The 27505-nt window shown below is 37.0% G+C and overlaps 2 protein-coding genes across 2 annotated transcripts; one reads left to right on the plus strand and one right to left on the minus strand.

Annotated features, from left to right (window-relative positions):
* The first annotated feature begins 3567 nt into the window (after positions 1-3567).
* LOC580581 (allatostatin-A receptor-like) lies at positions 3568-4892 on the plus strand. Its single transcript, XM_780633.2, has one exon. The coding sequence runs from the start codon at positions 3588-3590 to the stop codon at positions 4836-4838; it is 1251 nt and encodes a 416-aa protein (XP_785726.2). The 5' UTR covers positions 3568-3587; the 3' UTR covers positions 4839-4892.
* Positions 4893-12512: 7620 nt separating this feature from the next.
* On the minus strand, positions 12513-27148 carry LOC578637 (transcription factor AP-4). Its single transcript, XM_778795.5, has 5 exons — positions 26978-27148; positions 21862-22015; positions 21297-21557; positions 19498-19641; positions 12513-18720 (listed from the first exon to the last, which is right to left on the minus strand). Exons 1-5 carry the CDS (start codon positions 27061-27063, stop codon positions 18196-18198), a joined length of 1170 nt encoding a protein of 389 aa, XP_783888.3. The 5' UTR covers positions 27064-27148; the 3' UTR covers positions 12513-18195.
* Positions 27149-27505: the final 357 nt, after the last annotated feature.

Genomic DNA, 27505 nt, shown 5'->3' on the forward strand with positions numbered 1-27505 from the left:
AAATTGCACATTGTTCATGATTTTAAATAATATTCAGGAGAGAATATTTCTTGTTTCCAATGCCCTTACCTACAACTAATATGCTTTGGTCTATTTGTATTTTTTTTGGAATAGGTTAAATATCAGGTAACATATTATTTTCCAAAACAAAGTCATATTCTTGCAATATAACATAAAGTGAAAAGTTGAGTCTACTTGTCCACAAGAGTTGCATAAAATTGAAGGGCCTTAATATACGCTCTCGTGGTACACTTATAATGAGAATAACAGTAACAGTAACAAATCTTATATCTTATCTATTTAACTACAATTGATTACAGAGCATTAGAAAGTAAAAAAAAATCGGCAAAAACTTTCATGATAAATGATACGGCCCTCATAATCGCCACGTCTTACTTATGTATGAGGTCTTTGGTCGATTAGTTTTTGTCTTATTGATGTCTCTTTCACATGAAGTATATTAAGTGGCCTTAAGTGGAATATTAATAAAGCAGTGCGGCAAAGGAATACGGGTGACCAAGATGAAAGGCCTGTCAAATTTCGTGATTTATTGTGACGTAATCTGGATCATGGCCCAATTCTCATGATTTGGTCATGAGATGCTCATGCATGGTTTATTATACTCGAGTTTGTGAGAAGGTAGGGAGGGCACGCGTGATTGAAAATTGAGAACACGAGCGAATTTGACATTTTGGTCAAAATGATTCGCACTTACCCCCCCCCCCTCCCCCTCCCCACCCTCCCTCCCAAGGAAAAGACGTATTTCACTTCATTTGTATATGTCACAAACGGTACAGGAAGGTTATGATATTTTGTGGACGTGTGTGTGTAGGTGTGATAACATGTCGATGTTGGAAAATGGTGAACTTATTATGTTCAATCTTGCTAAATTTTATAGAAAATTTGTGTGGATGTATGAGGTCACGACAGCGCAAAATTTGAATTATTTTGTTTTCCCATTCAGAAATTAAGATTATGTTAGATTTTTTAAAAATTTATAATTTTAAGCATGATACGTAAACAAATCTAAAGAAAATGATTAGTTTGAATTTAGAACATTGAATATTCTCTTCATTATTGCTATTTTTTAAATTCATCTTAATCTTTTAAAACTTTTATTAATCAAATAATTCGTACCTATATCATGATAACAATAATCATAAAATCACTGCAAATGATATTATTATTGTTATTATCATAGTTATTATTACTAATATCACATTTCTCAGTTTGTTTTCTTTTTATTCCTGTTTCTTACTAATATTTTCTCCACTTTCGGACGACCATGAACTTCTGAAACTCCATCTCCCCTTCACATCGACGCATCATCCTACCAAGAGTACTTGCGTTCATCCATCTCCCGCTCTCACCTCCTCGGCTCTGGCTGTCTACATAATTGAGCATCGGGGAATCGGCAGGCGAGCTCTTTCAACTGGCATTTGTAATTTATAGAAAAGAGAGGGATGCAGTAAGAGGGCGAGGAAGCACGAAGTAGGTCTATTGAGAGAGAGAGAGAGAGAAAGAGAGAGAGAGAGAGAGAGAAAGAGGGAGATGGGGATTGGTCGGGATGGAGCTATAAATTTAGGACGGGTTTGGACTGGCAGTGACATTCGGTAGCAAACCTGATAGCATTGAACATCCCAGCTGGGTTTCTGGAGCCCGATATCATTTTAAACTCTGTGTTCGACACACGTCGAGTGTTTCTGATTGCAAACGATTGAGTAAGTATCTATCAGATACACCTGTCTCCGTGGAATACCCGGGCGGTGATGTTATTGTAAGTTTTATAGGAGGATCATAAACGTCATTCTACAAATGACATCTAAAGATTCAGCTATAGCTAATCGATGCGTCTTTGAATTTTAGTGATCATTAAACAACCTTGACGGCATCCGTTTTTTAAAGACTCGGAGAAGAAAGAAATTCCACCTGCCTGCGAGGAGGTAGAAGGAGAATTTATTTGTAATACACGAATCATGCTAGATTGAGGTCAAAAGCCAATAACATTCGGGAACTTTCGATGGCTCTTAGCAGGACAACAGTGCTACAGATATAATTATGCCAGGAGAAAAGCAAGCTTAATTTGATTTTGTCATGAGGATATGCGATCAAGTCGATTCACGTTTTGTGTCAATTTGGTGGTTTTCGCATCAGCGGTACAGGTACCGTTTCTAACATCTTCCTCTCAACATTAATTATATACAGGTGCTTACAGGTATAGCGATCAGTGCCGAGATCAGTACCCCCTTCACCTATTTTCAGTGACCTTCATCGAGAACACTGCCTATGCTTTTTGTCTCAAAGTGCTACTTCATCCATCTTCCGTCGGCTGAAGATCTCTTGAGCCATAAATGTCAAGACGTTTACTTTCTTATTCCATACTTGAAATTACCATAGGAACAGATCGGACGACAAAGTCTTAAGTGGGACATCCCGGTCGTATGGCAAATAAGGAGATGTTTGCCTTTACCAAGGAGCTCCTTACCTGTATCAGATACGTACTTCTGTGGAAGTAAATTGAATTGAAGATTGTTTGGTGTATGTTAACATGTCTGACGTTGATCAATGCGAATACTCGTTGAATAGAAGTGCGTTTGGTGGAATTGGCGGAGTGATGGAGAAATGTTCGTGACTTATACTTCTTATTTTAAAAAGCTATAAAACTACGGTAAAAATCTCTAAAATATGGAACAAAAGAATGTGCAGTATTATTTTGTTTACGAGATAGGATGTTGATCATTCTATTTCTTAACGAAAGAGAAGGTTACCAGGACATGAAGAAAAGGTCAAATAAACGATTGAACTTTCTATAGCCAATGAAAGCTTTGCACATCTGCTGTGCAACAGATTCGATAATTTCGCCGCCTTTCGCTATACAGGTTGGGAAATAAATAGGAGAGGCACGCAATTTCATTGCTAGGTATTTATGAAAAAGGCCTTGGAGCGACGAATTGGTGCACCTTGTATTCAATGCTCAACGCATCAAATAAAATGAAAAATCAATTTTTAGCAGCACTGATCGCTGGCGTTGTCAATGATAGCTGGACTTCAAATTAATGCAGTCAGTGTACGAGTGCTCGAACTGGAGGTCGGTATAGAATGAGGGGAATCTGTATCAGATTCTACATCCACAGTATCCTTTTCTCGTCTTAAAGCTTTATTGTTCGCGACACAGCGAAATGTCATCACATTTCGACTTGAGCACATCTGCAGCCAAATCATTAACTATTTAATGAACATTTCTTCGAGCACGTTTCATGAGGATTAATACCCAATTATTGACATCCATTTACCAAACCACCATCTATCAAAACAAATTTTCCTCCTCTCATAAACACGGTAGAGCGACTAATAAATTGTTATTAGTCATTATTACCATTATCTCTCTATATTGAGAGCAACAGGATAGCCCCAATGCACTATGACGCTCTTCGTTTATTATCAATATTAGGATCAATTTCTGGAGGATTATTTATCGAGCTGGACCGACAAGTGTCAAGGAAAAGAAACGAGACGGCGCCAATTATTGTCATTAGGTGTGTTGCATCGAATCCGGGAGAAGGGAGATCACATTCTCTGCCGTCATCATGGAGTACAATCACCTAGACTACGACTACGAAGTAGAACTCACGATTACCAATGCCTCTTCTTCTGCATCGGAATCATCGTGGAGTGCATACTCCATTTCGATTATCTATAACGATTGTCCGACGGTGGACGTTGTAAACGCGACGCGCTTACTTGAGACCGAGGCGCCTATTTACAAGTATAGAGACGAAATATATATGGAGTTCTTTTTACCTTTCCTGCTCTGTGTTGGGGTGATTGGAAATCTTTTGTTTATTTACGTAGTGTGTAGCATGTCCACCATGCGTACCGCCACCAACTGGTGCCTGGCCAACTTGGCTGTAGCAGACTTGGTGTTCCTGGTCGTTGGGATCGGCGAGAAGTTGTGGATGTATCATCATTCTCCGTTTATCAATGATCGCCTCACTTTCGGGGAGTTTGGCTGCCCCATCGTCTTCGCTGTCGTCGACACCTCCTATTTCGCGGCGCTTTTTATGGTGACTCTCGTGTCTATGGAGCGATATTACGCGGTATGCCGTACCCAGAGTGCGCGTACCAATACGCGCAAGTCCATGTTTATCGCTCTGGTGGTATTATCGTGGATCATTAGCATCGGGATCGCAGTGTCCTTCGTTCCTGCATCGAATGTCAACTTTACAGGATGCCGTGTCTGGCCGGATGTTGAACCCTTCAAGAACTTACCAATGTACCGGTCAGAATGCACGTCCTCCGTAGGGTTCGAAAGCTTTTCGCTCTACGTGAACATCGCGAGAACTATCCCCTTTTTTCTTCTGATCACTTTCAATCTATGGATGTACGTATGTATCGTCAAAAGCATGACGCGCGCCGTCCGCGAGACGCGCATCGCTGGACGCGAAGACATCAATCTCAAACAACGAAATCAAGTCGCAGGCATGCTCATGGTCAACGGCCTCATCTTCTTCATCTGTCTAGTGCCCTTTGAGATCTTCTGTATTCTGGAAGCCATCAATATGGTCCGACCAGAGAAGACGCCCCTTATTTCGGGGAGCGTAACAGTCCCACTTAGATATGCCTCCCAGGCTATGTCTTACGTTAACAACGTCGTCAATCCTGTGGTGTATATTGGATTGAGCAAGAGATATCGTGATGCCTTTAAGAATGCTATCCTGTGCCGAAGACGGGTGGATTATAACTCCGGGATCAAGACTAGGACTCGGTCGTCAACCACTACTAGTACAGTATTGAGTGTGTATGTAAAGAGACCCGTCAATGTCAAAGGCACTATATAGCTCTATACACACACAGTCAAACCTGTCTATAGCGACCACCCAAGGGAAACACAAAAAGTGTTTTTTTTTTGTAGACAGGTGGTCTTTGAGACAGGTTCATTTAGTACATGTTTCAATGAGAAACCATTTTCAAGGGGAACAAATAATGTGGCCTTTGTAGACAGGTGGTCACTAAAGCAGGTTCGACTGTACAAAATATAATCTCCCCACGCCACTCTGTATTTATCATTATGATATATTCCAAAAGTTTATCTTGCGCTGGAAACAGTAAAATAATCTAGCAGGATTGTTTGACTGTTTCCAGTGCATATTGTTTTGTGCAAACTTGCACGTGTTGCAAACGAGCGAACTTGCATAGAGACAAAGAAAGCAACCGAAGTGATAGCCTCGAAGTCTGCTGTGGATGAATATTTTGATAAAGCATTACCCATCCATTTAAAGGTAAAGACCAGTATTGGAAACGCCCCAATTTCAAAAAATGAAATGGAAGCTCTCATTACCAATCATGTGAAAGAATATGTTTTGACTAATACATGATGATAAAAAATTTGCTGGGAAACCGCCTACTAATTGATATATTTGGTAAATTATTATATCTATTTGACTGTGAGAGATATAGGGTAGTCCCATATACATCTTTCTGTGTATAGTGCTTGTAACTTTACGAAGAATGGGCCAAATTTCTTATCATTTTGATGATTCCAGAACCTTGCAGATGCTAGATGATCAACCTTTTCTGATCGATTCCACAACGTTTCTTTCACAATGCAATCGCATGACCATAACTGGTCTTTACCTTTAAGGAAATATAAAGTTGTGACAACTGCTTAATCCTTCACAGCAAAAAAGAAGTTGTTGAATTGTGAATAAATATATCTTGAAATGCTGAAAAAGAGTATTTTTGAAAGTCTCATGAAATAAAAATCGTTGAGTTTGTTAAAAGAGAATCTTTTTAAGCGCAAACGCTATCGGGGAAATTGCAAAACATTACCCTAAAAATGTAATTATTTTTTTAATAATATTCTGACAAGTTTTTCTTGTAAATCGTTATTTATGAACTCCCTCCGGTCATGAATACTGAAGCAAAATATACAGAATATTTTGAAAATTTTAGTTGCGAATTATAAGTTTGAGTTTGAGCATTTCAGAATCAGACGATAATTGTATTGTTAAATAAATCTTTGACATTTTTAGCTTCGTTCCAAGAGCATGAAGGCAATAGAATGGGAAAGATTTTATAATTCATATTGTGATTATACCTTTGGAAAATAGAATTTATTTCGTGATTACGATATATTGTAAGATTTCTTTGTATTTGTCTATTTAATTATTGAAGTAACCTACACGTACAAACCTAGTCACAAATTACTGGCAATGTCGCAACAATATGATTTTATTGCGATTAGTCAGACCGACTACTAGATAATAAGGACGATGAGGACGCAATGGAACGAGAATAAAATGTTCTGTCTTCTATTTACACTTCTCAGGAAACCATACCTATATGACGCGGACAGGGAAAGTAGCATTTGATTGTAAATAATTATGACTGAAATATTGTTACAGACGCATAGAAAACAAGAACTGAAAATAATAGGCAAATGCTTTAAACCGAGAGTGAATCAATTTAGGAACCGTTGTTTCAAACCTCTAAATTTGTGGGGCGGCTAGAAGTAAGGAGTAATGACAAAAACAAGAAAAGTAAGGTCATTTCTAAGAAGAAAAAATTATTGGTCACTTTTTTCCGGTCCCGTGTGGCTGCCCGTGCTGGTTCAAAAAGCAATCTATATGTAATGATGATACTTCCTTCATTCCAGAAATCTGTCTACTTGATTAATTACTAACACCTGAAATGTACATGAAGTCACAATAATTACGTGTTTTATGTGATCAAGCAGGAAAAACTTATTGTAAGATCTCTGTTGTCATAATCGTTGTGTAAATTATTGTGTATACTGGTTATATATAATATACGTATAGAATGAACTATTAACTGATAATTTTGATTATTCTAGTCCAAATGCAGGAGTAAATTATTACCCACTTTACATTACAAAGTGCACTACAATAAAAACCAAAATAAGTATAATTATATGCTTTCTCTATATGTCAGTGAAATGCAGTAAGTATGTGTATCCAATAAGTGGTGGATTTTTGTTGTTGTAATTAGCCCTATGCATCTGATGTTGTACCAAATAAACAGATTCATTTTACGATTTATTTATCTAGAGTTCTAAAAGTGCACACAACTTCACACCTCAAGAGAACAAGAGTCCATCGAAAAGAAAAAAGGAAATCCACAGGATATAATGAAGTAAACTTAATGAGAATTATACAAAAAATAATGCTCGTTGTCTTATGTATGAGAGAAATGTTTAAATCTTTCTATTATCACTGACATTTTCATGTGATATATTTTAAGCAGGTGATATTGTAGAGAAGATTGTCGTTTGCTTGGGGCCATAAGGACATTAGCCCAATTAGTGTGACACAGAGTAAGTGGTCTTCTGGCCCCAAACAGACAATAAATTATGTTTCATAATGAATTAAACCATGAGATTCGAGAGACGTATAACGTGGATAAAAAGAATAAACGGAATGTTGCATTAAATACCATGCTTTAGTTAAGCCCTTTATTGCACCAGCAGCAGGGTAATAGGTTAAAGAATGAACTCTTCTTCTTTTTCTGTCTCAAATTCGAAATATATGTGGATGGATTGAGAAGAAAAACGGGAGAGAAAGAGGGAGAGAGAAATAGAGAGAGACAGATAGAGAGAGAGAGATAGAGAGAGAGAGAGAGAGAGAGAGAGACAGAGACAGAGACAGAGAGACAGAGGAGAAGAGAGGAGGACCTCTGAAGACTCTGAAAAGATATACAAGATGAAAAAACTCACTGAAAATGTATAAGTGTTAATAATGGCATGTCTTTATTGATCATTTATGAGTCATGATAAACCCTTTATAAAATCTTAAAGAAAAAAAAGTTACGAAGAAACCTTTTTTTGATACTTTGCGTTATTAGACATGAACTGAATGGGGGGAGGGGACACATGTATTTCACACGACTCCAATTAGCCATAGCAAATCAGTTGTATTTCAATTTCAGGCCACCTCTTCAATAACGAAACCCTCCCCAAGGAATACCCTGCCACCTTGACCTTGACCTTGCAATTCATTTGTCTTATTGATCTTTAAGGCTCGTTCAGATTATTATTATCATTTATTTTTCCATATGGAAACGTTTGATTGGATTTGTCTCATAAAAGAAATTGACCACAAAATAACTCCCACACATTCTGTCTGTAAAGACCTTATTTTCCCCCTTTAAGCGTTTCCCATTATTAACAATAAGACCACCTGCTCATAAAGACGGCTTTCCTTAATGTACAGGTTTCACGGTGGAGCGTAAAATCAAACAAGACAGTGAACAACAAGAAGAGATAATGAACGACAATTAAGGTCAAGGCACTCAAGGCAATGGATTATTACTTGAGGAAGGGATTATTATTAAGGACTTTATCTTCAAAATGTTACAAGTTTGTGTGTTTTCTTTATTACATTATTTATTTTCACATTCGTCTCAAATTTACCTCTTAATTTCACTTTTTTACAAATGAAATTAAGTCGTCGATACCTCTTGATATTCGGTGCTAATTCGATTGGACTTTTTCAAAGTTTTCATTCCATCACTGCCTGAGATTAAGAATTTCATTGATTTTGTTCCTAAAGCGTATACATATAAATGAAGGAGACACTCGTACGAACATGATGGACGATGTGTTTTCTGATAGAATACATGGACTTAAGTGAATGTTATAGCTTCTCGAATCGAGAGAAATCGAAAGCACTTTACGTAATTGTAATGGTATCGATTATAATTCGATCCCCTGCGGCACTTATACGTTAATGGGAAAAGCAGATTTCACATTCATTTCATCTGTTCTCTTTTCGTGTTCTCCTAGCTATAACCTCCGAAATACAAATCCGAAAGTGCCTAACAGTCTAGATATCAACAGTTCAAGTGCAAAACCAATCGTTTCCGAAATAGCCCCATACCTTACTTTGTCGATCTCCTCCAATAAAGCCAAGCCCAATTAATCAAAATAGATGAATTAATATACTTTTATATTGTATTATACTCTTTTCACAGATTTTGAAGTTTCATGATTAGTAACTCTCCATAAAATAATAACAAACCAAAATAACAAAATTCTGTTCCCTTTCCCTTCAATAGCCACTTTATATCTAAAGGAAAGGAATGTTAGAGTGCCATAATTGTATTTTTTATATCATTTTACTAAGCAATAATACAAATACTTACAATATCAAACGTCAACAATGTTATGAAAAGAATATGTTCTTTTCTATTTTTCGTATTCGTATAATGTCTTAATGACTCTTTAAAAAGACATGTACGCAATTTTTTTTTGATGTACATGCATTTTTAAAACTTCCTCTTTTACTTATTTTCTTCATGTTTCTCCTCTCCATTTTTCTGACTTCTTATTTTTGCTGCCCAAGCAATCTTATCATATTAACTATATATATTTCAATATTGAAAAATCAATTTTAACTGTATTTTATGTTTGAAATATGAAATGAGTCTTTTAATTGACCAATTCAGCCATTGGGCTGCGATACATGTTTTAATAAACCTTAAATTGAATTGAATAAAAAAGATAAGAACTTATGCAGCGAATCGTTATATACAATTTTATTTTTATTTTTATTTTTTTAAAGAATTTACAAGGTAAGGCATATACAAGGTAACAGAATATGCACATAATATTCGATTGATACAACAGTAATAAAAACAATTTAATGGCAAGTCATTAAATACAAATGATGCTAACAATATATACAATTCAAAACGGGTGAAAGAATCAAAATACTTTAGAAATTTACCTTGGAGGTGATTCGGAAAAACAATGATCGCTAGCTCCTCATATTTTGTAACGCCTTGTTTTAGAAGATTAGCGTTGGTTCAAAAGCAATAGGAGAAAATAGATGAGGTTCATTACATCCCTTTGACCTTTTTAGAGTTGTAACCTTCTTTCCGAAGATGGTTGGAGCCCTCCTGTGGTCATTCTATTACCCAGGCTAATACTAGGGTACTTAATCATCCTTTATATCCACGTCTTCAACGTACAGAGTCAGCAACAAGTTTAAAAACATGTGGATAATTATTGACAATGACGCGAAGAACCAAGCACTCTGTCATTTCGACGGAGAACATAACAAAATGTCTCTCTCGATTTGCCCATGCACTGTCAAGAACGCAGTAGAGTTGTAGGTCGTGGTTCGTTAAATAAGCGAGTGCTTTCAAATGCAATCTTCATTAGCATTGCATAAGCCAGTCATTATCCACATTACTTTTAACAGTTGTATAACATTCAACCCCCATCTCCATTAATTCATCAAAAATAGATTTTCGGAGAAAAGAATCTCCCATAATGCATCCAAGGCGGACCCTATGTCTTGTCAAAGGTCACAATTTTATTTGAGTCTCAAGCTAGACCTCCTCTAGTCCACTGCCTGGGCTTTTTTCCGTGTCGAGCACGTCATCAGCTGAAAACATAACACACCATCAACGCTATTAAAAAACGGAGAGAGTCCCTTCATTTTTTTAGACGGTTTTATTTTCTGGGATTTTAGTGGAGACTTTTCTCCCTTTAAAGGTATAGACCAGTTCTGGAAACGCCCCCTCTCAAAAAAATGAAATGGAAGCTCTTATAACCAATCATGTGAAACAGTATGTTTGGACTAATATGTGATGATACAAATTTTGCCGGGAAACCGCCTACTGAATATTGATATATTTGGTAAATTATCATATTGATCCGGCCTGGATAGATATCTCGAATGCACTTCAACATTGAACATTTTGGCATATATTTCTGCTTTTTGCCTCTAAACCTCTGAAGGCAATATTTAAACAATATTGAATCGATATTTTGCACCCAAAACCCTTGAACCGCAATTTTACCATTACCGGTCGTTACCTTCAAGTGGGACGTAAAGAAGGGAAAATGATGATTAAAGAAGAAAAAAAAAATGTAAAAATGGAATCTGGACCACATTGTGGTTTTCAGTAAATATCAAAGTCGGACAATAGTAATTGAACTGTCAGCAGCTAGTTGAGTGTAAACAAGGAGGTGGGATTAGACTCGTTGGTGTAAACAATAATTGATCACAGAAGTTCCACTATCCATCAATCCTACTTAATTTTTTGTACGCATCCTAATCGATGCCTCTGGCAGGAAGTTATGTTATAGCGCCATCTCAGCTCAGGGTCCGGCAACTCCGTGTCATGCTTTTACTAAAACAAATTATTATTCTCGATTACAAGTACTATTTTAAAAACGTTGACGAAAAAGCGGAGGGAAACGAATTCCGTAAAGACTTTTGAAAAACTGAAGTAACATGAAACCAGACATTGAAGGTGCATCTGAATAATTTATGTTTATCGTTCTTACTTCAACGGATGAAAAAATAATATTGATTGGGGTGGAGGCAGGGGTCCAGGAGTGGGTTGTCTTGTCTCGATCTTTACAAGTCCTCTTCTCCCTTTTATTCTTTTATTTCTGTTTCCCTTTTCGCCATTTTATTGGGGGCAATTGCCCTCGTATCCCGTCACTCGATTCGTGTTATTTTGGCCTGACTGAAGATTTTCTTCTGTTTCCTTTTTGTCAGTGTTAATAAAAATCAAACAATCTATCAGTTTTCCATACAATAGGCTACTGCTAGATAAGTGTTAAAGCCCCTCTAAAGTGTTGGGAGCCACAACAATTTCATGGCAACATTTCACTTAAAATGTGTCATAATGTGAAGAAGAATGTCGTTTAAGACACCTTTCTGCAAGGATTTTCAAACAAATGTGTTTGAAGTCGAATATTGATGCATGAATACAAAATGTAGGTTTTCTCCGTACAACAGAAGACCCAAATAAGATATTCTTTTATCAATATTTGTCTTCGAACACATTTTATTGGGAAGGGGATCTTTGCAGAAGTTTGTCGGATCCTCGTCCACATTATGATATAATTCATTTGAAATATTGCCATCAAATTTGGGGGGCTTCAAACAAGGGGCTTTTATCATCGCCACATATCGCATTTTCAACGAGATCGCGAAGACCTTCAAGATTTCATTCAAATTTTAAATGGCAATGTCTATACGCGCTAGTAGTGAACGCAGACACCCTTTTCGGGCTTATTTGAGTGTATCAGTACAGAAAAAAGTTTCAAAATCACAAGTATTCCAGTCGATCAATTCCCAATTTTGATAAATGTATAAGCCCAACAACGTTTTGATAACTTCACAACTGATTCCGCCAAATTCCTACAATAAAATGTCTGCAATAAATGCATACATACGTGTATATGACGGGTATCATCCTTTGCAAATATCGTCTTTTCAAAATTACTCGTGTTATATTTTCTCATATTTCTTTATGTCTCTCTTCACCACTTTTGATCGCCCATCCTACTCTTCTTCTTCTTCTTCATCTTTTTCTTCTACTTCTTCTCTTCCTCCTCCTTTTTCTCACCCTCCTCATTCTTTAATTATTCTCTCATCTTCTCCTACTCTCTCTTGTTTTTCACACAATCACTCACGAGAGCACAGTACAAGCACATAAGATAGGAATAAAATTACTTGGTGTACAATTTGTGATTTTGTTTTAATAATTTTTATTTTGTCGGGTGTTGTCATCAGTTATAACACAAAATATGTCGGCACAATAATACAGTCAGCACACAGAACCATATAGGGCGTTGGGGGAGATATCTCATAAATGTACAAAAACATTTCAAAGTTATATATCATATATATGATAAATCATTTGTATATTTTGCAATATATCTATCAAAGGGGGTTATGTGGATATATATCAAAAGTAGGGTTTCAGGAAATACCCTTACACTCCAGGCAACAGATGTATGAAATTTGGAATGTAAAAATTATAACTACCATAAAGATATTCAGTTTGGGGGAATTAAACAGTTTCCTAAACAATGAAAAGGTCACATGCTTTGAGCGCTATGTGCTTTTTATAATGTCATTGTTCTAATTTTCCATGTCGATCTATATTAATACTATACCTGTATAAAGGTGCTCCTTAATAAAATGTAGAGCAGTTATTACTTTTGTGCAGTATTATATATGCTTTAGATAAATAGTGATTTTTTAAAACAGATTATGAATAAAATTGTATGGAATGATGAATTCTCTTTACAATAATATAACACAGTCCCCGCTTAGGGTATATAAATATGATTACAGCTCATGGAATTGTCGTTTCTTGATTAAATACATTTTTAGTGTTTTTTTCCTTCTTTTCCTCGAATTATCAAGGATCTATAAAAGTCACTGTGCCTGAAATGGAAACATGAGCCGTTTACATCAGCTCTTTTTGATAATGAAATGCATCAAAAATGTTCCAACCAACAAAATACAAATTTCATTCCATAAGTTATACAAACAATAAATTCATCTCTTCATGTATAATACATAAATGAACAAGTGAATATATACCGACATCATATGTCATGTACAATAAAATACAACATCAACGTGAACTATATTCGTCATCCTTTTTAGTCGCCTCACAAAGGAAAAATTACATAGCAAGGTGCTACACAACACGTACCTACAGCTAGCCCTATAAATAGTCCTGAATAGAAACAAAGTTGGCAAATTCCAAGTATATTTTGTGACTTTTTAGGAAACTTCTTACAGTAAAAAATACCAACGAGTTCATTTACAGATGAAGTGTAGTTTCCTGAATATGAAATGGTGCACATTTTAGAACTACCCCCCCCCCCCTCAAAAAATAATTCAGGTTTTGTTCTCCAAAAATGTGTACGTGGAATCGTTCTATGACCTGTATAGGGCAATACGAGATTCGTAGGGTCAAATAGGTTGCACCCTCTTACATAACTTAATCAGACATCATTATGCATAAACACTTATATACAGCAAAATAGTGTTACAAGATATCTATGGCTAGAACAAGTGTAGGCTACAGAATCCAGTGACAAGAAAGAGGCTCTACAATTTAGGAATCTTAGTGAAGGGAGTGAAAAGTTTTGAGTGAGAAAAAGACATAATTTTGTCCGTACTGGTATTCTTTAGGGTGGTATCAACAACAAGTGTATTCCACATGTATTTAATCAGTCTAACATAGAATACAAATATATATGCCTCTTAGAACACATTTCCAGACAAGCATCTATTACAAAGTTTATTTCAGAAACCTATTTTATAGAGTGTACCTTAATACTTCTTATAAAGTTACAATTATTGATTATAACATGATTGTCCAATCTGTCCAGTTGAAAAAAACTACTCCCCCCTCCCCCTCTTACAAAACAATAACAAAAAAGATTATCTTAAAATGATACATATATTCTTTGGTTTTGATATACGAATTCTAGGACAAGGAAGGGATAGGAGAGAAAATTGAGAGAGTAATTAAACATGTACTCTACAAAATAATTAATACAATTTGATTGGAAAGGGCACAGAAGGATAAAGTGGCAAAAAGGAGCAATACACAATATTGCCAATTTTGCGTATCGTTACATCAGCTGCTGTTTCGAGCAAATAGATACTTTTGAAAACTTAAATACATGGGGTAGGTACGTCACCCTGTCACAAAGGTAGTGATTACTGAGTTTTGGAAACACATACAAAGGGAAAAAGGAAGTATTGCAAGTACCACCAATGAATACATAAATAACTGCAAAAAAATAAAAGACGAAATATGCGGGTAATATATTTCATCATTCTCCATTACATTTCTTTCAATAGATATATATTTTTTTCTATATTCTGTTGGAAGTAAAAGAGATATACAAAAATGACAAGTTATTCGAGAAAGGCAGCCAAAACATTTAAAATAGAACAAAAAAAATTGTATGGTTGACTGATATTGCATTGAGATGGCAATAAATTTCATTTGTTTTTTAAATATCAACATCAGCAAATGTTATTTTGACTTTGGAGCTGTGCTCTCAGTCAACCTTCTGATGACTACGGAGAATTGAGTAAGATTTGTTAAGATGTTTTTATACAACTCTACCTTGTCAAAAATCTTTGTTTTGTTTAAATCTTGAATAAGAGCTCTCCAGACCTATCCCCAACACAGATACAAGTAAAAACATAAAATGCATTCTTACTCCACAAAAACGACATGTCAACGACTGGTATCACAATAACAGAGAAACACGATACAGGTTTTGTACATTATTTACAAGTCTGCTCATCTCTCAACTATTCTACCTGACTTGCTATGAGTTTTAAGTCATTCATTCTACTCTCCTCCTTTACTTTATTTATATTTTCTAATTTTTTTTGAGGCACATGGTACTACCCTTTTTACAGGTCGTCAAAATGCAATTTCCTCCCTTTTCACCAATCCCCATTTAAATTAAATATACACTATGTCTACATAATCTAGTGGCAGTGTAATGTCTAGGAAACTACAAACAGCTAAATCAATTTCTGCTACTTTTTGGTCTCATCTCTTCTCAAACTCATGTTTTGGATGGGGGGGGGAAGAAATCAACGGGACTTCGACAGCCATCCTTTGCATTGCTAATAGTCTAGATTCTTACTGCTGATGCTTAATGTGTGCAGAAAGTGTAAGACAAGCAAAAGCATTGCGAAACAGAAGCACAATGTTGCTTCAACAATCCGTAGAGGAAGTTGTCCGAGGCAACGACCAGAACTACTTTCAGTTTAAAGAGTTTGGGTTCCTCCCATCTCGAGTCTACGCATGTCCTCTAGCCGAGTAACTTTATCAACCCCCAAGAGAGAAAGAGAAAGAGAGAGAGAGAGAGAATGAGAGAGTTAGACCCAAATGACAGTGAGTGTGTAAGTGAGAGGGGGAGGGAAATGAGGGGCTTATGCCTCATTTCCCCCCACGTGGAAGTGGCACCTTCCTGCCAGTGATAGTCCAAAAGGAAGTCGGCCATGAATGACTGTCTGACTCCAGTGGAAAATTACAGGCAGTCGCCAGCCAGCAAGCCGACTGAGCTGCTGAGGGGAGCACCAGTTGTGCCAAGGCACTAATCCAAATCCAGTGTGTCATAGCTCTTAAAGCATGACTTTTCAAAAAATCGGTGTGAAAAATGTGCAAAATAATGCTCCTTCTCTCACACTCACTCCATCGAGAAAGTAACCCTAGAAAATGTGGGAATTGACAGAAAGTGAATATGAGGTGATGAATTTGCTCAGGTTGGCTCACTGGTATTGAAATTCTCCAAGATAACCACGTTCAGCAGATTTCATTTTGGGGGAAATCTGAAGAACATGCTCTCGTGATTACAGCAAAAAAATTAAGTCATAAAGGAGAGTTAGAATCGCGCACATAGGGTGAATGAGTATGCATTATTTTCAGGTCATGCAGCTAAGATAACTGGAGTACCAAAAGTGACACATCCGGCAGCCACCTTGTGCGATTTGTCAATAGGAATAACCCCCGTCTGTCAATGAAACCCCAACATGTGCCTCTCCAAGTTCGGCAACATCGGCTTGAATCACCGTGATCCAACGGAACACTTTCCGCCAGGAGGCTAAGCGGTGAACTCTGGAAAGGTCAATGAGACTTGTCCCCACGCCAAGTTCACAGACAGTGTCATCAGCAGCCAACAGAGGGAGAAAAGGGGAGAGAAAGAGAGAAAGAGAGAGAAAGAGAGAGAGAGAGAGAGAGAGAGAGAGAGAGAGAGAAAGAGAAGAGGATTTTGTTCATGTAACCCCTTAAAAACTTCCACGAGTGATTAGTGGCACCTCTGTCGGCTCCATGAGTTGTCAAGCTAAGGCTAGGGCATGAGCTGGGGTACAGCCAGGGAAAACAAACCACAAACTCTTGATGGCACAGAAATGCGACGCCTATTGCAGAAGCAAATCAAAACATTATCTTCTTTAACGTTTAAAGTGGTCAATGTTTTAACATTATGTAACAAGATTATGTAACATGACTTTGTCTTGCAGAACCAATTTTGTTCCTGATACTTCATGTACAAAGGCTAAGTGATCGAAACTGATACCCCGATTCCCGATGCTCTTGGCGAGTTACCAACATTGTCCTATGTGCTAATCTGTAAAGAGGGTTATCAGCTGTCAAATATGACCATCATGAGTTGGCCTTAACCTATTAAAACTTTCTACTCTGTCAGGATATCCCAAACTCGTTGTACTGCAAGTAAATACTTCTGTCATCTGTTTCCTGTACAGGAGATAACTAGGTGCCTCGCAAATTTGGGTCCAAAGCCTATTTTTTGGTTATTATTCCAATCCAGGTAATTCTTTTTAAAATTTTTGTTTGCTTAACAGCAGCCTCTGTTCCCAAACTTTCTGTCCAGAGCAAGAAGAGTTTTATATCTCTCTTGAAGCGCAGGAGTGCTCTGACTGATGATCTACCAAAACCTTGCATTAATTAAGGAAAATAAAAAAATAGAATAACCCACTTTTCGTATTTTGTAATGTTTAGGAAGAATCTACACATTCTGCACTGTTTTTGATAATTAATGCAAATTCAACTTATTTTAACACTGAAGGTAAAAATTTGGCACAACAAAAAATATATAGCACGTATATGAAGATTTTTTTCCAATTCAAATGATTTGATGGGGAAGAGAGACACTTTGTGCCTTGAAAGTTCAGTCAGTTTAAGGATGGAATCTATGAACCACAAGTAATCATTAATATCCCATTAAACCAACGAGGCCCTTATCTGATAAGACCTTTACTTCCTATAGGACTAGGAGGAGTGGTAGGTGGGAGGCGGCCCCAGCTGCCAATCCGGTATCCGGGAATTCCCCTCGTCCTCGTGGTCTATCAGTTGAGAATACAGAAACTGAAACCAACAAGAGCCACTTCCCACCGGACGCCAGGCTTCCTCCTCTTTCCTGTGCTGGCAGGATGGATATCCTATCCAAAGCCAGCCAAGACTGCTACCGGGCTTCACCCTCAGATTTACAATTTCTTTTAAAGTTTGTTAATGAGATGTCTTTTCTAGAGTTTTTTCACCGAGTCACACTATCACATGCTCCTAATGGTATTTCAATAGGATGTTTCTCTATTTCAAATGCGACTTTTCTAAACCTCTTAGGCAAATAAAAATAAAAAAGTTTTTCAGACCTTTTGTCTGTACATAACTACATGCTACAGGTAACTATATACGTGTACTACTTGTAGGTTTCGATATGGAGAGTGTCATAAGATACTGAATAAATATATGTCAGTGACAAAATAATCAAGGTATTTCCTAGTATTGTACAGTCCTCTCTCTTTTTTGTTTTTTTGTTGTTTGTTGTGGTTATATGGTACAGAAGCGATTATAGAGCAGACCTCATGAAACGATGATGCTTGGTCTGGCGGTGAGCTTGTCGAGCGGATGCACAAGTTCGATTTTGATCCCCCGACCCTTTGTGTACTCTGACACTTTCCTCTCCTCCATGCGCTCGGGCTTGTACCTCGAATCCGTCTCACGGATGACGGATCTCTCCTCCGCCCTTCGCAGGATGTCGTCACACTCGTCGCGCCCCTTCCGCGCCTCGTCGTCCGGGGTCGGGGTGTGGGACGGTGTCTGGACGGGAGTGTTACCGGGCGTCGGCCTCTCGCCCTCCAAATGCCTGATGGCCTGGAAAATGGTCTCCAAGTTCTGCCGCGACGTCGAGGTGGTCGGTGTCATGATGGGGGCAGGTGTGGTGATAGGGGCGGGGGTCGTCATGGTGACGTAGGGGTATTGCATCATCCTCACCCTCTGTTCTTGAAGGCGGATCTGTTGCTGTTGCTGATGCTGTAGCTCAGCCTCCTCTTGTCTTCTCAAGTCGTCTGCATGAGTCACCGGTACAGGCACTACTTCGGGTTTCACCTTTAAAAAAGAGAAAGACAAAAGCAACTCTGTAAAACAATAATACTTCAACTGCACAAGAACATGCATATTACTTTAAAAGAGGATTTCGTCAAGATTATTGGCTAACATTTATCATGAACTTCCTGCCATGACATGTCAATTCCAAGAACATGCTTGATACCCAAAACCACAGAAGGCGGAAATCACAAATCTGTGATGCACTTGCTGCTGCCTGTGGATGTATCATACAAAATTCCTTTCCACAGTTGCTTTAATACTGCAATAGTTTCAATGGAGTACGAAGGATTCTTTAATCGTTGAGGTTTTCAGAACTCAAACTATCTCCTGATTGCAGATGTTGACACAAATCCTGATAAAAATGGCTGAAAAACTGTCTCAAGACTGGATCACACATTTTTTCTTGTAAAATATTTAAAGACCCTAGAAATCAATGCCTTTTATTTTCATTAAATATTAAGAAAATGAATTGCATACACACTTTCTTTGGTGTCTCTGGGTAAACATATCCATACAAAAAATGCTGAAAACAGTCTAAAGATCAGCTTGTATATTCTTCTTGTAAACATATCAAAGAGCCTAAGATTCTTGGTTTTCATTAACCATCAAGAGATTTCATTGCACACTACATTGTTGGAACCTCTTGAGTTTCTTCAAGTAAACATATCATTACAAAAAGAGGCTGAAAACAGTCTAAAGATCAGATTGTATACTCTTCTGGTAAACAGCCCAAGATTCTTGGTTTCATTAACCTTCAAGAGATTTCATTGTACACACCTTCTTTGAGATCTCCTTGAGTTTCTCAGGGTAAAGCTGAGACTCCAGTGATCGATTTCTTTCCTCGACCACCATGCGATAGTGCCTCTCACGGTCAAGCTTGGCCCTCAGGTCCATGATCTCTCGATGGTTGTCTTCCATTACCTGAAATATATCAACGTTAAAGATAAACTTGAGTTCTGGTGAACACAGAAAAAAAAATTCTCACAGAATACAACAAAACTTATGCTGAATGTTCAAGATTATAAATAAGTGACATGTGCCAAAACAATTTTGGTTGAAAATGTTTAGTGGCTGGGTAATGACTAATGAGCACAGAAAGATAAGGAAATCCGGGTAAGTAGGCCGGACACCATGTGCTTAAAACAGGTTTCTATGTGAAATGGGAGTTGTGGTTTTTATCACAGATGATGCCCTGTATGTCCTGTTTCTTTATTCCAATGTTTATTTTGATACCTTACAAAGTCAACATATTTTGAGTACCTGTACTTCACAGACTTTTTTTCGTATAAGTAACTGAAGCAGATTGGTTTACATAAAAAAACGAATGCCATAACAGATAGTATGGTAAAACTTGCACAAATTAAGGGATTCTGGTCTAATGTACAGCAAAGAGAGAGTGGTTGGTGGTAGACTGGTATGATAATATGTAATATGGTTCATTAAGCAAGACCAGGTTTTTGGTGGACATTTATTGACCTGTTAAATTTTGGATACTTGGGTAAGCAAATTGTTCGCAACATGCAGCATTTCCTGGTTGAAACTTAATCATGGTATTTTGCAAAAGATAGTTATTTCCGTGCCATTCTAAAAAGTGGAAACACACACCAAGAGATAATGTTTGATTTAGAATAGAGAGAGAGAGAGAGTGAATGGAATGCAGATGAAAGAGAGAGAGAGAAAGAGAGTTCTCAGTGAATGGAATGCGGATGAGAGAGAGGGAGAGAAAGAGAAAGGACGAGGGGGTAGTGGAGAAATATATAGATTCAGGGAGTGTTTGATTGGTAGGTGTCAAGCAGAGTTCAGATGACTACTTTCTTCGTCTCTATGTTGTGACAGGCCTTCCTGTTTGTTCTTATCAGTTAGGGTTCCCTGCTTGTCGCAGGTGACCTTTCTCTCACACATCTTAAACCTACCAGAATCTGTTCGTTCATTCTTAGTAGGTGGAGGTTCACAAATGGGTCATTCCATGTGGGGTTAGGGTAATCTTTGTGATGTATCGGCCTGTTGCATAGAACTGATTGATGGTAACTTTGCCATCAATGGCAACTACAATGGTAACAGGGCTCAACAGCCAATCAAAAAGTTTTCATGGTAGTTACATGTACCATTCATGGCAAAGTTACCGTTAATGGTAAGTTTTGAGCAACGGGTCCAAGGAGTGAAAAACTATATCTCCCATTAACCCTAACAATGTTTGCTCAAATTGAGGTTAGCATAAAAAGCAAAACCAACTATGTTTAGAAGTAGTCTAGCTTCATGGTTTATCAATATTATAGTCCAGAAATAATGTAATGTTATATACTGTATTATGTCTACAGTGTATGTAACGCTTAAAAAAAAAAGAAACACATAGAAAGCAAAGTTTTTATAGAAATGAAACAGGAATGATTCTGGCAGGGCACTATATGTTTACATTCATTAATTCATTGCATAAGAAACTTCCAAGTTTCAACAGATAATTTCATGTTTCATGTAAGTGAAAATCTCAAGTTCCTTATGATTAATGATCACATTAAAAATTTAGTTTCAAGAAATATGGCTAAAGAGAGAAAAAAAAAAAGTTTTTGAAAACACACCTTCTTTGAGTCGAGAGGCACAGATGCTGTACTCCTGGTGTCGTCAAAGGATTCCGGACTTCCAATCCCTTCATCCATCATGCTGTCATAGCGCTTCCGCTTCTTCGGAGGTATGGGGGACTCCGGCTCGCTGTCGCCGCATCCTCCGCTGTTCTCGTACTTGACCAGAACCCTCTTGAGGTTCAGGACCTGGCTCATGAGATGGGTCTTCTCCTGTTCCATGCGGCAGATGTAGTCGGCTGTCTGCTGCAAGATGGCCGCCTGTTAAGAAGGGTGCGTGCGAATTAAATAAAGCAAAATTGTCCTAGATACAGGTGAATACATGTATACATGTACAAGTTCTTTTGTAGGTTTGAATGCAGTCTGAGCCACAAAATAGTGAGAATTTTAAAAGTCTTAAGTCAATGTATTTGGTGAACTACAGAAACAGAGAACATCCAAGAATGATGTCAAAGACAGTTTTTTCAATATAATTTCCAAATATCTGTCTCAAAATTTAACCTGTATTGCACTATAATTTAAGTGACTTAATGAAAAAGAGCATAAGAAGAGGAAGAGAACATACCTTGCTCAATTTCTCTCCTTCGTTATGCGGAAGAAGAAGCTTGAGTGACTGGAAGCCAGCATTGATGCTCTGCATACGACGCCTCTCATTGCTATTGGCTATCTCTCGTCTTATCCGCTTCTCGGCTTCCTTGGGAGCGCCTGGTGGAGACGGACTAGAAAAAGAACAAAACAGAAAACATCACTTTTATTTTTTTAATTCAGTTGCTTGCACTTTTAATGTTTCTTTGATTCATAAAAAGACATTTTTTATTCTTTGCAAATGTTCACCTTTTATTTTTTTTTAACTTTAACTAATGTACTGTTAGGGCTAACAAATATCTTATTTGGCATTTGCTCAAACAGCAACAATACATGTAATGCAACCAAAATAAATCATAAACATAAGTAAAAGGTATTAAGGAAGATGGCTTGACAATGCCAGTTGTGAAACCCAGTAAATCCCTTTCCTATACTACTGTTTGTCTATGTCAGAGCAGGTAATCCTTATCTGTCTCATCTCTCAGTGTGCATTACATCGAAGCAGAGACATGCCCCTAATCAAAGTATTAAACTGGATGACAGATAATCTATATTCTGCCATTAAGCAGTCACATGTTACATGTACATTTAGGGCAGTATTTTACTAATATAAACAACCTAATGTCAGGACAAGTTTTTGATACAATCTACTTCCTCTTTAACAGAACCCTAATACCAAACAATATACCCTGTATGAATATATTTCGTATTTTCGTCAAAAAGCTGCGCTATATAAATTAATTATTATTATTATTATTATTATATGAAAATAAACGATCAAAACTTAAGACTATCAATATGAACTCAATTCAAAATTATCTGTAGAGCTTTACAATGTACATGAAAGAGTCGACAAGTGGCTTTGATAAAGAAAAATGCCTTCTCATATCCTTCACGAAAATGAAACTAAGGTGCATCCAAGAAATACACTAGCCTAAATACCAAGCATTCTTTTCTTTTTGTCCTCCACATCCCATCGCATCCTCAAAAGGAAAGTTCCTAAAATAGAGATTACCGGCATTCAATGAAAATACAATAAGATTATAAGAAACCATGGATTAGGACTGTCTAGTGTCTACCACACTACAAAAGGGGAGAAAAATAAATGGAGATAATTTGCCAGAAAACCATCTGAACCATACAATAATTTAAGGTTTAGACGGCCAATATAAACATGGTGGTCCAAGCATTAAAAAAAATGATCTAAAACCTCAATAAGTCTAGTGTCTACCACACTACAAAAGGGGAGAAAAATAAATGGAGATAATTTGCCAGAAAACCATCTGAACCATACAATAATTTAAGGTTTAGACGGCCAATATAAACATGGTGGTCCAAGCATTAAAAAAAATGATCTAAAACCTCAATAAGTATTTTCTTTCAAATGCCGCCACGCAAACAAAACTTTCCTACTCCCTGTCTGAATTTGTCATCATTTCCTACACAATGGAGCATATGACATACATGTTTGACACATACTATGTTTTATAATGACTGTTATTACAAATATATTTTTTGTAGGCCCTTCATGTTTACGTATACAAAATAAACAACAAACAACTGAAAAGCTAGGGACGGAAGAAAAATGGGACGTGGAACTGGCTCGGCGGAAAACGCGTGGGTAACAACTGCAACATCAGATATGATTCACAGTGACGTTACAGCAGTCGCTAGGGTCAGGCTAATTAAATACATCCCTTCTACTCGTCATCGATGTGCCACTGGAATGAGTAGGTACGATAAAACATGACAAGGAAGGGGGTTTTAGCGAGGATTCAAACTTTTCACTATCCATGCAGCTAGCTACATGTACATATTCTGAGGCATACTGCCAGGGGCGATTGAAGTGTGCTAGCTATAGTCAGATCCCAATTGACAACTCATTTGTACATATTATACTATATACAAACTCATTTGTCAAATTTGCAAATCTTTACAAACAGTTTATTTGCATTCTGATTCTAAACCAGAAGAGGAAGAAAACAACAACATATTTTCATCCATTTGGAAAATAGTTTAGTCTGACACAGGTACAATGTACATTGACCACAGTTGTTCTTCAATTATTTAATTGAACAACATGTACAAATTAATAACACATACACAGTACTTTACTACTACAATGTAGTACCTGTTGGAACTTAATTAGCCTTAGCCTTGGTATTTAAATGTAACTGCAAATACCATTCATGAATTGATGGGAGAGATTTATGGATTCAGGCTATTATTATTAAAAATTATAAACGTTTTTGATTAAAACATGTGGGAAAACATGTGGGAAAATTAAGTGAACAAAGTGGTACCGATTATATATAAAATTCAAACAAAGATAAATCATACGTGATATTTGACAGAAATCAAACCTACAGTACAACCACATAAATGTACTTTTAACTGACACAGAAATCCCTCCTAGTACTAGCCACATCCCAACCCCCTATGCATACAATGGTAGAATCCCTTGCCCAGGCCTTTTGGCTCGTGGCCAACTTTAGGCAGCTGCCCACAAACTCTCTTCCCACACGTACACACCCACATATACGTATACACACTCCTCCGACTCGCCTGGCACAAGAGTCTAACACATACACACACAATGCATGTACCAGACATGGAACTACATAACATACCAGACAGATCTCTCTCTTTGCATTGCGTCCATATGTACTCAGGTTGAATGAGGAACTAGTAGTATACTCATGTGACTCGAGTGTTAATTGCATGGTATTCTAAAATGCTACACTATAATAAATATGTCTGGCCAATGATTTATTATGAAAGTGCAACCAACACTATGCAGTGCCTTGTTCATTTCTGAGAAAAGACAATAAAGGATGCAATTTTCAGTTATGATATGATTATGAACATAGAAATGGGAAGTGATAATGTCCCAAGCTATATATAGACTCTATATATATTTATAATTAATTGAGTACTGTTATAATAACACCTAAAATCATTAATGAATCATTAGATGAAGACAAAGGAAAGAAGAGAAAAGACTTTGTTTCCTTAATTTTCTAAATTTATTCATGAGATACAAACTTAGGAAGCTAATAATATTTCACATGATTTTGATTGAATTTACTTTTTGAAAACTTTGCAGATTATAAGGTACATGTAACCTCAAAAATAGAACTGGAAATTTTACACTTGGAAAATCATCCCCCCCCCCCCAAAAAAAATAAATAAATAAAATAAAAATCCAATGACGTCTAGCTACATGTATTTCTGTAAATTCTGTTCATCTCAGAGATTGCTGTGTTCCCACTTCTCACCCTTTATCCAACTTATAGTTATAATGTAACTTAAAATGTGGCCATTATTACCACGGCAATATGGCAATTTATTACAAAGCATAAGCAAATTTAAATAAGCAGGTCAAAGTATTCTATCTGGTCCTGAAACAGTGACTATAAATTATCCTCTTGTTAGATTAATTATATATCGGGAGCGCAAAGGGTAAAACACTTCATGTTACCATAGTTTTGTGGTCATTTTTAATCTAACTCTGTAATAACAGAGAAATTGTACCAAATTATTCAAGACTTGCAAAAGTAGAAACAAAGTCAGACCTAACTAAAGTAAAGGCAAAAAGAACCTAAAAACAAACGTTTCGTGATATAGTCTTTAATAATCTTTCAATTGCTACAATGCTAGTAATAATAGTAATATAGATTAGACTAGTAAACTAATAGCTGCTGCCCCACCCACCCAAACAAATTTAAAGTGCAGATTCTAACAAACCAATTTTAAGTGCAAAAACCTAAATCTGACTCATTCGCCTGAAGCTGAACTTAGGAGTTACAATGTACATCAAAAACCCTCCTTTAATTTATAAAAACAATACTAGACCTATGAGGGAGGAACGTACATAACTTTTTTTGTTATCAAGCATTGTGTAACTAAATGTAAACAGAGGTCTAGTCTGGGAATGTGTAAATGTTGTCAGATGACTTGAGCATCAATCAATATCAATGAAGTATCAAACTATTTCTATTAAAAATGGCATTTTTTTTAGCAGATTAACAAGACCTCGTTTGAAATTACTAAATGGAAATGCAGTAGAAATAAGGTGAATGTGAAGGTTAATTTTCATAAAGAAATCTGGAATTTCATGAAAAGCACGTGGCTCCCATACATACAATGGCACATTCCACACCCAGACGCTACCCGATAGATGACGTGACAAGAACAGATAGATACGATCCGAGGAGGTACACACGGATACAAAAACATCATACACACATATTACACACTCAGTGATATGGCGAGGCTCATTTGCATGAAACCCACCCACGCAAAAACTAGCCACCTCTCACACACACACACACAAAACACATTCAGGGAAGGGCGGCCCTAGTTTACGAACCACAACACAACAAACACGTGCCCGGCATTTAAAACTATAAAAAAATCACATAAAATCCATCATTGGGACAGAAGATATAATAATAATGTAAAATCAGAGTCAATATGCTAATCTACAGAAAAGAGCATATCTCGTTCCAAGAATATGATGAAAAACGACCTAAACATGGGTCGACAATGTTATCAATGAATTAAAAATACGCCAGATGTGTGGCTGCCCTGGCCACGCATACTGGATCTCGTTTGTTGACAAGCCGGCGGAATAGTGCAGTCAACGGAAAAAAAATTACGAAAAATGCATCTGCGTCCAAAATATCCATCCTTATTATACCAACAGACTGCCAGAATATGCATCTAACAATGGTTTACCAAAAATTCAATTTTATCACTCAACAAACTTCAGCAAAAACAACAAAACGACTGTTACAAAAATGAAAAAGACCACGTGGCGTCGAGACACAACTCAGCTGGATCTCACAGCTGATCACCTCCAAATTCCAATTAATCAACGCGGCAAAAATATGCCAAACATCGTATTTACCTTATTTTTTACCATTAATTTTGTTCTATACTTGTACCGACTTGAAATGAGAAAGTAATGAGCATAAAAAAGATGTCGTAAATGCTTTAAAAAATGAACCATTCAGTTCACAAAGCCTGACTCAGCACCTCGGCAATTCGCCGGCAAAAATATAAAAGTTAAAACGCAATGAAAAATCACTCACCTTCCACTCGGACTTATCATATCGCTGGGAACTCGCAAGGATCCGCCAATTGTATCTTTCTCCGATTTCAATGCATAGAATGCCATGTCGCAGGAGCGTAACTCTTCGATATGAAAGAAAATTGCAAAATGATGTTTTTTCTTTCAGAATTTTCACAACAAACGCTGCGTGGTCAAAAAGTGTACAACGTGAATGTGTGGTATTGTGGCGGGAAACAGCTGGTCACAGAGTCAGCTGCGAGTATGTCAACCTTATAGTAAAAATTCATCCGCAAACCAAAACAAATACGTTAAAACACGTTACGATTAATATAATGCCCAGTTTTTACTATCAGTATTTTTTATTGCCAGTTTTCTTGTGAATAATATTTGTAATTACTTTAGATAACGTTCTAATTAAATGTTATAAGAATAAACATTGCTCTATGTTATCTGCCCACGAATATTTGATAGTATTGCTGCTATCCGTACGGTAATCAGCTGACAGTTGGCATGGCGCGAGCGTTTTGTAAATGTGTCAACAGCTGCG

The sequence above is a fragment of the Strongylocentrotus purpuratus genome, unplaced genomic scaffold, assembly GCF_000002235.5.
Source record: "Strongylocentrotus purpuratus isolate Spur 01 unplaced genomic scaffold, Spur_5.0 spur5_scaffold_11, whole genome shotgun sequence".
In the NCBI taxonomy this organism is placed as follows: domain Eukaryota; kingdom Metazoa; phylum Echinodermata; class Echinoidea; order Camarodonta; family Strongylocentrotidae; genus Strongylocentrotus; species Strongylocentrotus purpuratus.